Below are 16,228 nucleotides of genomic sequence, written 5' to 3'. Positions count from 1 at the left end.
AGCTGATGTCCCAGGTCTAAATCAGTTCCTGATTAGAGGGGAACGATGAAAAATGCAGTGGAACTGGCTTCGAGGTCCACAGTTGAGTTTGAGAGATATAGAGCATCTCTGATATTATCACGCTTAATTTGGGTTACATTATAGCAGAACTTTGTCGTGCTATCTGGAGCCCGCAAATGTATTATTGAGTTTATTATGCATTTACAATCTTCTTGAAAGGAGTGTTGTTTTTTTGTCGGTATAAAATCACGGTTTTCATTGGTTAGTCTCATTTTCAGTGTAACATACGCATAATCGGAATACTTGAAAGGATATAAACTACGAATTAAACGTAGGCTAAGCAACCCATAGGCTATTGTACAGAACACGCTCAGTTGGCGTAACAGTTTGAGGTTCTCGTCGTGCGTAACGTGTGTTTCTCCCTGGAGACATTTCTACTCCAAGCTGCCTTATTGCAATATGTCAGACAGAGGGCGTTAATGGAAGTACACGCAAAGTAGGTAAAGGGGACTATTATCTCATATCATACTGTACATGTCCCTATCAGCTGACACGTACCACCCCTAGGTTGATTACAGCGTTGTCCTGCCATCCCTTACAATCAAACGTGGATTGTGCTTTAACCTTGGTGATTGATTTGAGTTCACCGGATGCACTGGCCACCCACAGACCTTGTGTGTGTGCATGCAGCAGTATGGATCTGACGAGGCTTCCAATGGAGAACGACTGCCGGTCTCTTTCAACATGTCCAGCCCTTTACCCGTGGCTCCTTCACGGTTAAGAGGGTTCGCTCAGGAGCACTAGCGGGGCGGGGGGCAGTGCCCCTGTGACAACAATTTTGGACCCCCTTTAGGCCCCCCTAAATGTGGAGTATGAAATCATTTTTACATAACTAATTTTTGCTATAGTTCTTTTTTTACATCCCTTATTAGACAGTGGCAACGAGGAACACTAATTTAACCCACACATTTTCTAGAGGGACAGCTTTAGGCGGAACACAACAATATCGTACCACGTGCAAAACGATATGATAACAATAACGTCTAATGTAACTGGCCCCAGCTTGGCCCCCCCAGTTGAAATGGTCTAGAACCGCCACTGCTCAGGAGAGGCGAGCACTCCCTCAGTCGAGAGTAATGGTGTTTATTTCGGCCGCTAGTGAGGCTGATAAACCAGGCGATGCAATGTCTAGTGCAGGCTCTGTGAAGGGTGATTTCCGAAAGCCATCCACTCCCGCACCGAACCTAAATCTGGGCAAGTCTCTCAGCACCACGTTAAACGCATCGCCATCTCCAGAGGTGAGGAGATGGGCGTTTGTTGTTGTTTATCCAGGGACCTTTGTGACTAAAGCTGCTTAATTAGGATGTGAGTTCAATGGCTATATAAACGTCGCTATCTCTGAGAATCTCATTATCTTTGCACCTTTTCTGTACAATTCAGCATTGTTTTTAGATAGATCAGAAAGAAACTGTAAATTATATGGATCCGTCTCCACAGGCAACGTAAGTACGTCCAGTTCGTTTGAACGCTTGCTACGTTGCGGAACGGTTTGTACTGAACGACACGTTTCCCCAAAACATTATTGTACGTTCTTGAACAGACTTTGAGATACGTTTGCTACCGTTTGATGTGTGGTGAGGTGTGGCTTGAAGCAATGAGTTACTTATGTAAAGGCCAGTGGCCATGCTGACAGCGTTCCACAACCCTGCCCTGTTTTTCAACTGGTCTTCAGTACAGCACTGTTTCCGTTCAGTTGAACGTTCCAGAACGTAAAAACGTACTGAACGCTGCCCATGTATTTTTCTTCCGGTGTGGTCTTTACCATGATTGGTTCACCACCCACACAGAGAGATAGCCCAATTGGCTCTTATTTTCTGTGACAGCCCCTTACTGGGATTGATCTTTAATCGTGTAAAGGGAAACCCTTGCCTACAGTGTCATGTCTAATGACTGTCACTTTTGATGATGGGCCCAATATGTCCGGTCAATATCTGCCTTATGATTATGATATCCTTAGCAGTAATCCCATCCTCTTATTGCTGATACCATGGCGAAGGGCTGTGTCCAGGCACTCCACGATGCGTCGTGCATAAGAACCTCCCTTAGCCGTGGTATATTGGCCATATACCACACCCCCTCGCTTGTGCCTTATTGCTTAAATATATACCGTAATTTCCGGACTATTAAGCGCACCTGAATATAAGCCGCACCCACTGAATAAAAAAAATAAATATATTTTTAACATAAATAAGCCGCACATGTCTATAAGCCGCAGGTGCCTACCGGTACATTGAAACAAATTCATTTTACACAGGCTTTAACGAAACACGGCTTGTAACAAAAATAAATAGGCTTTAACGAAACACGGCTTGTAACAAAAAATTAAAAATTAGCAGTAAACAGTAGCCTACCAAGAAAGTCATTGGTCACCATCTTCCTCCTCCTGTGCACTGAAACCATCTCCTTCGGTGTCGGAGTTGAATAGCCTCAGAATTGCTTCATCCGATATTGGATCGTTTTCATTGTCGCTCTCGTCACTTTCACCCGGAGGCAAATCCCCCGCTGAGCCCTCTTCAACACGCAGCAGTCTAGCCTTTCGAAACCCGTTGATGATGGTGGAGTTTTTGACAATGCTCCACGCTGTCAGGACCCACTGGCAGACTTGACCATAAGTTGCTTTTCGCATGCGGCCCGTTTTAGTGAAGGATTTCTCCCCACTTGTCATCCAAGCCTCCCGCTGAACACGGAGCGCTACCTTAAATGCACGATTTACACTGTTGTCGAGTGGCTGCAAATATTTTGTTGTGCCCCCAGGAATCAGGGTGACAAAATGACTACCGTAATCAGAATGATGGGAAGTTTGAGAGCGCTCGATTTAATCTAAACAGTAAACAAAAAAGATGTTTGACCTTAACCCGTTCGGCAATTTCATTGGTCTAATGAAAGCCTCATGCCGCCAAAAAACTGAGCACGTCACAGAATGTGTTTTTTTGTAGAAAAAAAATTGAAAGCCGGAAAAATCCAGATATTATCCGCGTCATTGTTTAAGCCGCGATGTTCAAAGCGTGGGAAAAAAGTTGCGGCTTATAGTCCGGAAATTACGATATGTAGATGCCTACTGGATAACTTTATTTGTATTGCTTTTAAGTCTTTTAATACATTTTTATCTTGTTAATAACACATTTATTTGAGATAGCTACCTACACAAATAGCTATCAAGTAAACAACAGTTGTGGGTTTTATTTGTTTGGACACACCTACTCATTGAAGGGTATTTCTTTATTTTTACTATTGTATTTTTACTATATTCTACATTGTAGACTAATAGTGAAGACATCAAAACTATGAATTAACACATGGAATCATGTAGTAACCAAATAGTTTTAAACAGTGGTCTAAGGCAGTGCTAGAGGCATCCCTACAGACCCGGGTTCGATCCCGGGCTGTATCACAACTGGCCGTGATCTGGAGTCCCATAGGGCGGCGCACAATTGGCCCAGCGTCGTCCGGGTTAAGGGAGGGTTTGGCCGGGGTAAGACGTCATTGTAAATAAGAATTTGTTCTTAACTGACTTGCCTAGTTAAATAAAAATAATAAACAAATACAAATATATTTTACATTTGAGTTTCTTCAAAGTAGCCATCCTTTGCCTTGATGACAGCTTTGCACACTCTTGGCATTCCCTCAACCAGCTTCATAAGGTAGTCACCTGGAATGCATTTCAATTAACAGGTGTGCCTTCTTAAAAGTTAATTTGTGGAATCTCTTTGCTTCTTAATGCATTTGAGACAATTAGTTGTGACAAGGTAGGGGTTGTATGCAGAAGATAGCCCTATTTGGTAAAAGACCAAGTCCATATTATGGCAATAACAGCTCAAATGAGCAAAGAGAAATGACAGTCCATCATTACTTTAAGACATGAAGGTCAGTCAATCCGGAACATTTCAAGAACTTTGAAAGTTTCTTCAAGTGCAGTCGCAAAAACCATCAAGCGCTATGATGAAACTGGTTCTCATGAGGACTGTCACAGGAAAGGAAGACCCAGAGTTACCTCTGCTGCAGCGGATACGTTCATTAGATTTGCCAGCCTCAGAAATTGCAGCCCAAATAAATGCTTCACAGAGTTCAAGTAACAGACACATCTCAACATCAACTGTTCAGAGGAGACTGTGTGAATCAGGCCTTCATGGTCGAAATGCTGCAAAGAAACCACCACTAAAGGACACCAATAATAAGAAGAGACTTCCTTGGGTAAAGAAACACGAGCAATGGACATTAGACCAGTGGAAATCTGTCCTTTTGGTCTGATGAGTCCAAATTTGAGATTTTTGGTTCCAACCGCTGTATCTTTGTGAGACGCAGAGTAGGTGAACGGATGTTCTTCGCATGTGTGGTTCCCACCGTGAAGAATGGAGCAGGATGTGTGATTGTGTGGGGGTGCTTTGCTGGTGACAGTCAGTGATTTATTTAGGATTCAAGGCACACTTAACCACCATGGTGACCACAGCATTCTGCAGCGATATGCCATCCCATCTGGTTTGCGCATCTGGAGCCCCAAGATTAGAGGTGATCGAAGAAAACAAAAGACAATGACAGTAGTTATTTATTGTTGATGAGTTCTGTATTTGCACTTGTCACATTGTAAAATGTTTAGTAAAATTGGTCTGATATATAAAAGTAATAAAAAAAAAAAAATTATGGTATCCACCTTTTGTTTTTAAACCAAAATAAAATTTACTGTATTTTATGCACAGACCTTACAAAATGGATAATGCACTGTCCTGATTTTTTCCAATCACTCGTAGTTTCCTGAGGTAATTTCTCTCAATGTGGGTGGCACCTACTTCACCACCCGTCTGTCCACATTACGGCGTTATGAAGACACCATGCTCGCCGCCATGTTCAGTGGACGCCATCACATCCCACGTGATGCTGAAGGTCGCTTCTTCATTGACCGGGATGGGGCATATTTCAGGTGAGCACTCTTCAAATAGCCTGCAGCAAAACATGCTTATTACATGTTAATAATAGTGAGTGAGCATGCCAGACCCTTATTCTATAACACTTTTGACATGAAAGCACCATTAACAGGTTGACTGACAAAATGGCAAGGTGTGCTATCCATGTCTAGACAAGGTTGAATGAACAGATGAAGGATGGTGGATGCAATTTCAACTCAAAACCGTGTGTGTTTGCATGTTACTTGTATAGGGACATCCTGAACTTCCTGCGCGAGGGCGAGCTACCTCAGAGGGATCATGTGATGGCGGTACACAGGGAGGCCCTGTACTATGCTATTGGTCCACTGTTAGACAGCTTGGAGGACACTCAGCCACTCACAGGAGAGAAAGTCCGCCAGGCCTTCCTTGACCTCCTGCCCTACTACAAGGGTAACTGGCACTCTACTTTCACCCGCTAACCCTATTGCATATGGTTGCTTATGCGTAAAGCCCCAGTGCAGTCAAAAGTCGTTTTTCCTGTGTTGTATCATATTGGACAACAGCTGAGGAAACGAACACTTTAAAAATGTCAAAAAATGTGATCAGTGTTACTTCCTGATAGTTGCTGGTTGAAAATGCACTACATGGCTAAAAGTATGTGGACACCCCTTCAAATGAGTGGATTCAGCTATTTCAGCCACACCTGTTGCTGACAGATGTATATAATTGAGCACACAGCCATGCAATCTCCATAGACAAACATTAGTCTGTACTGATGAGCCCAGTGACTTTCAACGTGGCATCGTCATAGAATGCTACCTTTCCAACAAGTCAGTTCGTCAAATTTCTGTCCTGCTAGAGCTGCCTCTGTCAACTTTTAGTGCTGACATTGTGAAGTGGAAACGTCTAGGAGCCACAAAGGCTCAGCTGCGAAGTGATAGGCCACACAAGCTCACAGAACGGGACCGCCGAATGCTGAAGCGCATAAAAATCGTCTGTCCTCGTTTGCACCACTCAGGAGAACGCTACCTGCACGAATGCATAGTGCCAACTGTAAAGTTTGGTGGAAGAGGAATAATGGCTGTTTTTCATGGTTCGGGCTCGGCCCCTTAGTTCCAGTGAAGGGAAATCTTAACGCTACAATGTACAATGACATTCTAGATGATTCTGTGCTTCCAACTTTGTGGTAACAGGTTGGGGAAGGCCCTTTCCTGTTGCAGCATGACACTGCCCCATGTACAAAGCAAGGTCCATACAGAAATGGTTTGTCGAGATTGGTGTGGAAGAACTTGACTGGTCTGCACAGAGCCCTGACTTCAAACCCATTAATGCTCTTGTGGCTGAATGTTCCAACATCTCGTGGAAAGCCTTCCGAGAAGAGTGGAGGCTGGTATAGCAGCCAAGGGGGGACCAACTCCATATTAATGCCCATAATTTTGGAATGAGATGTTCAACGAGCAGGTGTCCACATACTTTTAGCCATGTAGTGTATGTTAGAGAAAGACCCCACTGAATGATTCAGAATGAATTTGTCTTGGTAAAATGTATTTTATAACATAAGGAAGTGAAATGTCATCACCAAAGCGCTCTGCCCAGAGTGGGTGGACACCCTAGAATATGTTCTATGCAGTTATGAATTCATATGCTTTTATGAATGCTTAGCAAATGTTATAATGCATTTTTATGGGTGTAATAGGAAGCACCAAAAACTCACTACACCCAAGTGGTTCATAGAAACTATTATCCATCTTTTCATCCCCATCTTAGCTTTTTCAAACAGGAAATTTGTGAAATACTGCCTTTGAAACAGACAATGTGTCTCCCACCAGGGGCTGGGTTAGGCAGAGATAGAAGCAGGCAGACAGGCAGATGAGAGACTAGCATGTGATTAATCCTACGCTGATGCCTCTCTCTCTCTTTCTTTCAATTCCTATCTATCGCTCTTTCTCTTTGAGCCTCGTCCTACCAGACTAATTGCATGAATGGGGCTATGGGCGCCCACTCTCTGCCATCGTGATGATGCCAGAGAGCGAGAGCACAACTCACTACCGAGTTCCAAATTGCCTCTGGAAGCAATGTAACCACAATAACTGTTCGTCGGGAGTTCCAAGAAATGGGTTTCCATGGTCGAGCAGCCACACACAAGCCTAAGATCACCGTACCAAGCGTCGGCTGGATTGGTGTAAAGCTCGCCGCCTGGACTCTGGAGCAGTGGAAATGCGTTCTCTAGAGTGATGAATCACGCTTCACCATCTGGCAGTCCAACGGACGAATCTGGATTTGGCGGATGCCAGGAGAACCGCTACCTGCCCGAATACATAGTGCCAACTGTAAAGTTTGGTGGAAGAGGAATAATGGTCTGGGGATGTTTTTCATGGTTCGGGTTCAGCCCCTTAGTTCCAGTGAAGGGAAATCTTAACGCTACAGCGTTACAATGACAATGAGTGTTTTTGTCACAACCCGGCTCATGGGAAGTGACAAAGAGCTCTTATAGGACCAGGGCACAAATAATATAATAATAATCAATATTTTTGCTCTTTATTTAGCCATCTTACATATAAAACCTTATTTGTTCATCAAAAATGGTGAATAACTCACCACAGGTTAATGAGAAGGGTGTGCTTGAAAGGATGCACATAACTCTGCAATAGAGATCGACCGATTAATCGGAATGGCCGATTTAATTAGGGCCGATTTCACGTTTTCATAACAATCGGTAATCGGTATTTTTGGACACCGATTTGCCAAATTAGTTTTTTTTAATACACCTTTATTTAACTAGGCAAGTCAGTTAAGAACACATTCTTATTTTCAATGACGGCCTAGGAACCGTGGGTTAACTGCCTTGTTCAGGGGCAGAACGACAGATTTGTACCTTGTCAGCTCGGGGATTCGTTTTTGCAACCTTCCGGTTACTAGTCCAACGCTCTAACCACCTGCCTTACATTGCACTCCACGTGGCAGGCTGACTACCTGTTACGCGAGGGCAGCAAGAAGCCAAGGTAAGTTGCTAGCTAGCATTAAACTTATCTTATAAAAAACAATCAATCTTAACATAATCACTAGTTAACTACACATGGTTGATGATATTACTAGTTTATCTAGCGTGTCCTGCGTTGCATGTCATCGATGCGGTGCCTGTTAATTTCTCATTGAATCACAGCCTGCTTCGACAAACGGGTGATGATTTAACAAGCGCATTTGCGAAAAAAGCATTGTCGTTGCACCAATGTACCTAAACATCAATGCCTTTCTTTAAAATCAATACACAAGTATATATTTTTAAACCTGCAAATTTAGTTAATATTGCCTGCTAACATGAATTTTTTATAACTAGGGAAATTGTGTCACTTCTCCTGCGTTCCGTGCAAGCAGTCAGGGTATATGCAGCAGTTTGGGCCACCTGGCTCATTGCAAACTGTGTGAAGTCCATTTATTCCTAACAATGGCCGTAATTAATTATGACAACATTGAAGGTTGTACAATGTAACAGCAATATTTAGACTTAGGGATACCATCCGTTAGATAAAATACGGAACGGTTCCGTATTTCACTGAAAGAATAAACGTTTTGTTTTCGAAATGATAGTTTCCGGATTCTACCATTTTAATGACCAAAGGCTCGTATTTCTGTGTGTTATTGTGTTATTATTAAGCCTATGATTTGATAGAGCAGTCTGACTGAGCGATGGTAGGCACCAGCATGCTCGTAAGCATTCATTCAAACAGCACTTTCATGCGTTTGCCAGCAGCTCTTCGCAATGCTTCAAGCATTGTGCTGTTTATGACTTCAAGCCTATCAACTCCCAAGATTTGGCTGGTGTAACCGATGTGAAATGGCTAGCTAGTTAGCGGGGTGCGCCCTAATAGCGTTTCAAACGTCACTCGCTCTGAGACTTGGAGTAGTTGTTCTCCTTGCTCTGCATGGGTAACGCTGCTTCGAGGGTGGTTGTTGTCGATGTGTTCCTGGTTCGAGCCCAGGTAGGAGCGAGGAGAGGGACGGAAGCTATACTGTTACACTGGCAATACTAAAGTGCCTATAAGAACATCCAAAAGTCAAAGGTATATGAAATACAAATTGTATAGAGAGAAAAAGTCCTATAATTCCTATAATAACTACAACCTAAAACTTATCTGGGAATATTGAAGACTCATGTTAAAAGGAACCACCAGCTTTCATATGTTCTCATGTTCTGAGCAAGAAACTTAAATGTTAGCTTTTTTACATGGCACATATTGCACTTTTACTTTCTTCTCCAACACTTTGTTTTTGCATTATGTAAACCAAATTGAACATGTTTCATTATTTATTTGAGGCTAAATTGATTTTATTGATGTATTATATTAAGTTAAAATAAGTGTTCATTCGGTATTGTAATTGTCATTATTACAAATAAAAAAATACAAAAATAATTGGCCGATTTTAATCCGTATCGGCTTTTTTGGTCCTCCAATAATCGGTATCGGTGTTAAAATCATAATCGGTCGACCTCTACTCTGCAATGTTGGGTTGTATTGGAGAGAGTCTCAGTCTTAAATCATTTTCCACACAGTCTGTGCCTGTACTTAGTTTTCATGCTAGTGAGGGCCGGGAATCCACTCTCACATAGGTACGTGGTTGCAAAGGGCATCAGTGTCTTAACAGCGCGAGTCGCCAAGGAAAGAAACTCTGAGCGCAGCCCTATCCAGAAATCTGACAGTGGCTTCTGATTAAATTTTCACAGAACCGCTTGTTGAAATTTCGATGAGGCTCTCTTGTTCAGATATTGGTAAGTGGACTGGAGGCAGGGCATGAAAGGGATAACGAATTCAGTTGTTTGTGTCGTCCGTTTCGGTAAAGTACCTGTGTAATTGCGCACCCAGCTCACACAGGTGCTTCGCTATATCACATTTGACATTGTCCGTTAGCTTGAGTTCATTTGCACACCAAAAAAATCATACAATGATGGAAAGACCTGTGTGTTGTCCTTGTTAATGCAGACAGAAAAGAGCTCCAAATTCTTAATCATAGCCTTAATTTTGTCCCACACATTGAATATAGTTTCAGAGTCCCTGTAAGTCTAGATTCAGATCATTCAGGCGAGAAAAAACATCACCCAGAAAGGCCAGTCGTGTGAGAAACTCGTCATCATGCAAGCAGTCAGACAAGTGAAAATGGTCAGCGAAGAAAACTTTAAGCTCGTCTCTCAATTCAAAAGAACGTGTCAATACTTTGCCCCTTGATAACCAGCACTTCTGTATGTTGTAAAAGCGTTACATGGTCGCTGCCCATATCATTGCATAATGCAGAAAATACATGAGAGTTCAGGGGCCTAACCATTTTCACTGTAGTGTCCAAAACGTCTTTCAAGCCGTCAGGCATTCCCTTGGCAGCAAGAGCCTCTCGGTGGATGCTGCAGTGTACCCAAGTGGTGTCAAGAGCAACTGCTTGCACATGCGTTACCGCTACACTATGTCTCCCCGTCATGGCTTTTGTGCCATCAGTACAGATACCAACACATCTTGACCACCAAAGTCCATTTGATGTCACAAAGCTGTCCAGTACTTTAAAAATATCCTCTCATGTTGTCCTGGTTTCCAGTGGTTTGCAGAAGAGGATGTCTTCCTTAATTGACCCCACGTAAACGTAACGGACATATACCAGGAGCTGTGCCAGGCCCGCCACGTCTGTTGACTCATCCAGCTGTAACGCATATAATTCACTGGCTTGTATGCGAAGCAGTAATTGTTTCAAAACATCTCCTGCCATGTCACTGATGCGCCGTGAAAGTGTTGTTTGATGAAGTCATTGTCTGTATAGTTTTTTTTGGCCTTTCCCCCCAGCATTGTCCCAGCCATATCCGCGGCAGCAGGAAGAATGAAGTCCTCCACAACAGTATGGTGCTTGACTGTCCCAGCCACTAGGTAGCTCACCATATAAGACGCTTCTAGCCCCTTCTTATTAATGGTGTCTGTTGCTTTTATACGTCTTACTACTTGAAAGTCGTCTTCGTTCTCGCTCAAAAAACTCCTGTGGCTTATTTTTCAAATTGTCATGTTTCCTTTCTAAATGTCTGCGCTAGAGTGAAGGTTTCCCGTGAGAGAGTAATGTGGTTGAATGTTAATTATTTGACTAGGCTACCTGTATTTGACATTGTGTTGTTATTTCGCTGAACACTAGATTGTTTCATTTTATTTTTGACAGTGAAACAAGGCTACTCAGGCGAGAAAAAAAAACTTCATTTTTATTTGTCGTACCCCTGACTGCATTGCGCGTACCCCAGTTTGGGAATACCTGATCTAGTGGAAAGCCTTCCCAGAAGAGTAGAGGCTGTTATAGCAGCAAAGGGGGGACCAACTCCATGTTAATGCCCATGACTTTGGAATGAGATGTTTGTCGAGCAGGTGTACACATACTTTTGGGCATGTAGTGTACAATTTACAAAGGACCTTCTAATCAGCAGGTTTTACATGGGTGGGGTTTTTGCTTACCTGATGACATCACCAAGCGCTATAAGTTAATAACAAAAAGCGTTCAAACCTCTACCAATAACAGCTAGTTTTCAGGTTACGTATCTCTCCCATTAGGCCACTCCAATTAGTCCCTCACTCAGACCACTCCCAGACAGTCCTAGCAAAATTATTGCTTGAGAAATCGTTTTTTGGGTAAAAGCTATTTTTGTTTCTTTTTGATTGGAACCTAGAAATTACTTGATGTTGAGATAAAAACGTCTGCATTGGGCCTTTTAAGTGGCATTGACTATAATAAAGTAGGAATGTGTGAAGTAAATGGAAATGTGTCAATTAACTATTTTGGAAAAGCTTGGACTGGAATGGACTAAGTTATCCCTTGTATTGTTTCCAGATAATCTGGAGCGCATCGTGGAGATCGCCAAGCTGAGGGCCATGCAGAGGAAGGCGCGCTTCGCCAAGCTGAAGATCTGCGTGTACAAGGAGGAGATGCCCATCACGCCGTACGAGCGGCCACTCTTCAACTCACTGCGCTTCGAGCGCACGGCGAGCGAGGCCAAACTGTTCGAACACCACTGTGAGGTGGACGTGTCGTTCGGGCCCTGGGAGGCGGTGGCGGATGTTTACGACTTGCTCCACTGCATTGTCAGCGACCTGGCGGAGCGCGGCATCACTGCCGACCAGCAATGCATCGGCGTCTGCGACAAACACCTCATCAACCACTACTACTGCAAGAGGCCAATCTACGAGTTCAAGATCACATGGTGGTAAAGCAGGGGGAAGACAGAAGTCTCTCCCTTCCTGTCTGTCGCAGTGTTTTTTGTTGTGAGGTGGACTTGAGTCGTAATAGGCTGACTGATCTCCTTCCTGGTCCCTCAGGTTGAGAGAGAAAAAGGGTTGTCAATGTTATTCCCCCTTTTCAAGAACTGAAACCTATGAAGTGCTGAGTTTATAGAAAGGAGCGAGTCGGACAGTTGTTGTTCTTTTTCCTTATTGAATAGTTGTGGCCAATGTTTTTTTTCTTTCTGTTTCTTTTTTTATAAACAGCATTAACCTAGGCTCTCATTGGCTGTTTTATTGTGTTAAACTCTGGGAGTTTTTGTGCTCATCCAAGTTTGTGGACCATCAAGTTTCTCAGAAAAGGGTCAAGTTAATCTCATATTGTGATTACAGTGTTGTCTGTCCCTTTGGCTTAATTCCTACTTATGCTATTATGTTTTCTATGCTTTGCGTTTCTGTGGTAGCCACTTTGATGGTCGCGCGAGAAAGCCTTCACAAATTAACTGGATGCAATTTAGCAAGCTGATGAAATATTTCTCATGTACTGTATATAACTACATGTAGAGTAATGTCTATTTTTGTTACTGATGCTGGTATTTCTGTCACTTACTCTCCCATAAACCGTTACAAGTTCTAGTTTAGAGAGACGAGTAAATGTAGATGTTCTTTGCTATACTGTCTGTGATCAGCAACGCTTTGGAAAGTCATTCTCTTTTTACTATTCCAGTTTGAGAGACCCAGTCAATTAGAGAGTTTAAAATCAAATAGGTTAAAGGGGCATGGGATAAAGTTATTTTACTTCAGTTGCCTCATGAGAGATCCAAGATATAGCTTTTTGTTTACTGGAAATGTTTATCTTGCAGTTAAATTATGCATCTTCTTTTTGTAAGAAAAATTCCTGGTGGTGACCCTACTGCCCCAGAATGTATGTCTCTGAAGGGGTTTCTATAGCAGATGGAACATTGACATTTGCTGCTAAAGGTAATTTACACTTAAAAAGCTATTGTCAATTTAGCAGATTTTTTATGATAAATGTAAAGTATCTGATATTTGCCATTATTCAAAAATTGTATCTTCTTTTGCAGCATGACATAGATTAGTCACACAAGTTTCATAGATAATTTTATATGGCATGATATTTCTACTGATTTAAACAAATTCAGCTTAAGTGCCTTTTCTTAAGGGCAACTGTTTCACTTACACTTACATGGAGTTTAAACTAGGAAACCACACAATATTTCTGACTGCAGTGACAGTATTGACACATCCCCCATGGGTTCTGTTTTCGTTCTTGTTCCCCATGTTGTTCTTTAGTTATTTAGTGAATATGTATTAGATTTTCAGATGTCATAATGATATGTCCATTTTTATTACATTTCCATAGAATAGGCTACAAGTTCTAGTTTTAGAGGGATTATGTGCAATTTACTGTTTGTACAGCACCTGTATTTCTGTTGTCAAACATGTATGTGAATCCATTACTTTGATAGTTTTCAGAAGGTAATACAATTACAACAACACAATACTGTATGTCCAGACGGCTGGGGTTATCCAGTATAGGCTCATTAATGCTTTAAAACAGAACAAACAATAAGGTAAGTCAGGTAGATCAAGATGAAGTCTTGATTCGTACTTGTTTTGTGCTATTGATGTGATGTCTCTGACACAGTTTGAGTTTTGACTTAGATAATGTGACCGTCTTTTCCCTCTGTTTAAATGTGATTCTAGGACTAGGTTGAGTAATTGACAAAAAGTGTTAAGAGTTGCCACTTTCTTACTGATGGATGTCAATTGATTGGATTTTGTTGATTTTATGAAGCCTGTCACAGATAGAGGCTTCAATCTTTTAAGATTCAATTGCAGGAATAGTTTGGGGTTAAAATAATCCCATTTTATTTATTTCAGCATTTAAGGCAAAATTTGACTTTATGAACGTTCCAGGCACCTTATTGAAGTTTCTCCCCTGGCTGGTGAATGTCTTTTGCAGATTCCATAGCTGGCCAATGTTGTCTAGGCTGCTCATGTCATGGGAAAGTTGAAAAACAATGCACAGCTAGACCAGTGCCCTACTATTAAGTTTACAAGAGTAATATATTGCTTTAACATACATATTGCATTATTTGTTGTAATGCTATGATGTATTGTGCTAATAGTAAGTCATGTATATTTTTTGTTTTTATATGAAGGTACAAATACAGTTTGTCTTAGACTGTATAAAACAATCAGTCTCTGTGGTCGTTAATAATGTTATGCAAACAATGTGCCAATGTTTCAAGTTGCCGAATGCAGTACTACCATGAAATGAACCAAGCAACCTACCTAATAGCTCCAGTTTCCTAAACTGAAAACATGTGGATGGAGACCCAGACCTGGGATCAGTTGCTGATCTGTCATTGAAACCAAGCTCATCTGTGTCATTCATCAGTGCAACAACTTGGCACTTATCACATTTTTGTGACCACATTTGGCCAGGATGTCATCTCTTCCTCTGCTTCTTGGCAGTGATCTGTGTCTTATCATACGCCTAATAATAAAGTTCATCTAGCTTCAATATGCATCTCTCTCATATATAACCAAATATTCCACATTGTTGGTATGCTGACTGAGGAATTGGAATGGATGAATGCATTTAGGGTCAGGGGAAAAATATACACAGTACAATGAATGACGTGAATGTTACTGCACTCCAACCGCTAGGGGCACCATTCCAATTCTCCACCTCCTGACAATTCCCAGCCACATAATGCAGGAAAACTGAAATCCGATCAGCTTTACTCCACACACCGAGACGCATACAAAGCTCTCCCTCGCCCTCCATTTGGAAAATCTGACCATAACTCTATCCTACTGATTCCTGCTTACAAGCAAAAACTCAAACAGCAAGTACCAGTGACGCGCTCAATGCGGAAGTGGTCCGATGAAGTGAATGCCAAGCTACAAGACTGTTTCGCTATCACAGACAAATGTATTTCCCGGAACTCATCAGATAGCATTGATGAGTTTACCACAGTCACCGGCTTCATTAATAAATAATAGAATGTGGCAGAGCTTGCAAACTGTCACGGATTACAAAGGGAAACCCAGCCACAAGCTGCCTAGTGACGTGAGCCTACCAGACAAGCAAAATGCTTTCTATGCTCGCTTCGAGGCAAGCAACATTGAACCATGCGTGAGAGCACCAGCTGTTCCAGACGACTGTGTGATCAAGCTCTCCGTAGCTGATGCGAGTAAAACCTTTAAACAGATTAACATTCCCAAGGCCGCAGACGGATTACCAGGACAGGTACTTAGAGCATGGGCTGACCAGCTGGCATTTTCAACCTCTCCCTGATCCAGTCTGTAATACATACATGTTTCAAGCAGACCACCATAGTCCCTGTGCCAAAAAACACCAAGGTAACCTGTCTAAATGACTATCGCCCTGTAGCACTGTAATCATTAAATGCTTTGAAAGGCTGGTCATGGCTCACATTAATACTGTCTTCCCAGACACCCTGGACCCACTCCAATTCGCATACCGCTCCAACAGATCCATAGACGACACAATCTCTGACTCCACACTGCCCTTTCCCACTTGGACAAATGAGAATGCTGTTCATTCACTACAGCTCAACGTTCAACACCATAGTGCCCTCCAAGCTCACACTAAGGTAAGGACCCTGGGACTGAACTCCTCCTGTGCAGGTGGTGAGGGTAGACAACAACACATGAACACATCCACCATGCTGATCCTCAACATGGGGGCCCCTCGGCTGCGTACTTAGTCCCCTCCTGTACTCCCTGTTCACCCACGACTGCGTGGCCGAGCACGACATTAAGTGTGCCAACAACGACGATGAGACAGCCTATAGGGAGGAGGTCAGACACCTGGCAGTGTGGTGTCAGGACAACCTCTCCCTCAACATCAGCAAGAAAAAGGAGCTGATCTTTGACTACAGGAAACATCGACGGGGCTGTAGTGGAGCGGGTTGAGAGCTTCAAATTCCTCTGTGTCCACATCCCTAAGAATCTATCATGGTCCAAACATACCCAACACAGTTATGAAGAGGGCACGACAAG

At 42.5% G+C, this 16,228-nt stretch overlaps 1 protein-coding gene across 2 annotated transcripts; it reads left to right on the top strand.

Annotated features, from left to right (window-relative positions):
* Positions 1-952: 952 nt before the first annotated feature.
* Positions 953-14,720, top strand: LOC106567663 (BTB/POZ domain-containing protein KCTD7). Of its 2 annotated transcripts, none has more exons than XM_014137212.2 (4): positions 953-1,298; positions 4,806-4,975; positions 5,212-5,390; positions 11,784-14,720. In XM_014137212.2, exons 1-4 carry the CDS (start codon positions 1,137-1,139, stop codon positions 12,158-12,160), a joined length of 888 nt encoding a protein of 295 aa, XP_013992687.2. In that variant the 5' UTR covers positions 953-1,136; the 3' UTR covers positions 12,161-14,720. The 2 variants fall into 2 exon arrangements, with proteins under 2 accessions (XP_013992687.2, XP_013992688.2); XM_014137213.2 differs by lacking the exon at positions 953-1,298 and adding an exon at positions 4,431-4,566.
* The last annotated feature ends 1,508 nt before the right edge of the window (positions 14,721-16,228 follow it).

This window comes from Salmo salar, chromosome ssa13, assembly GCF_905237065.1.
Source record: "Salmo salar chromosome ssa13, Ssal_v3.1, whole genome shotgun sequence".
Classification (NCBI taxonomy): Eukaryota; Metazoa; Chordata; class Actinopteri; order Salmoniformes; family Salmonidae; genus Salmo; species Salmo salar.
The sequence above is the reverse complement of the archived record's forward strand: the minus strand, read 5'-3'. Positions and strand labels throughout refer to the sequence as shown.

Bases quoted from the DNA above. Each gene is read 5' to 3' on its own strand.
- LOC106567663 (XM_014137212.2), top strand. From the start codon at position 1,137: ATGGTGTTTATTTCGGCCGCTAGTGAGGCTGATAAACCAGGCGATGCA. The intron at 4,976-5,211 runs GTGAGCACTCTT...TTACTTGTATAG, and splicing joins CGGGATGGGGCATATTTCAG to GGACATCCTGAACTTCCTGC. The intron at 5,391-11,783 runs GTAACTGGCACT...TATTGTTTCCAG, and splicing joins CCTCCTGCCCTACTACAAGG to ATAATCTGGAGCGCATCGTG.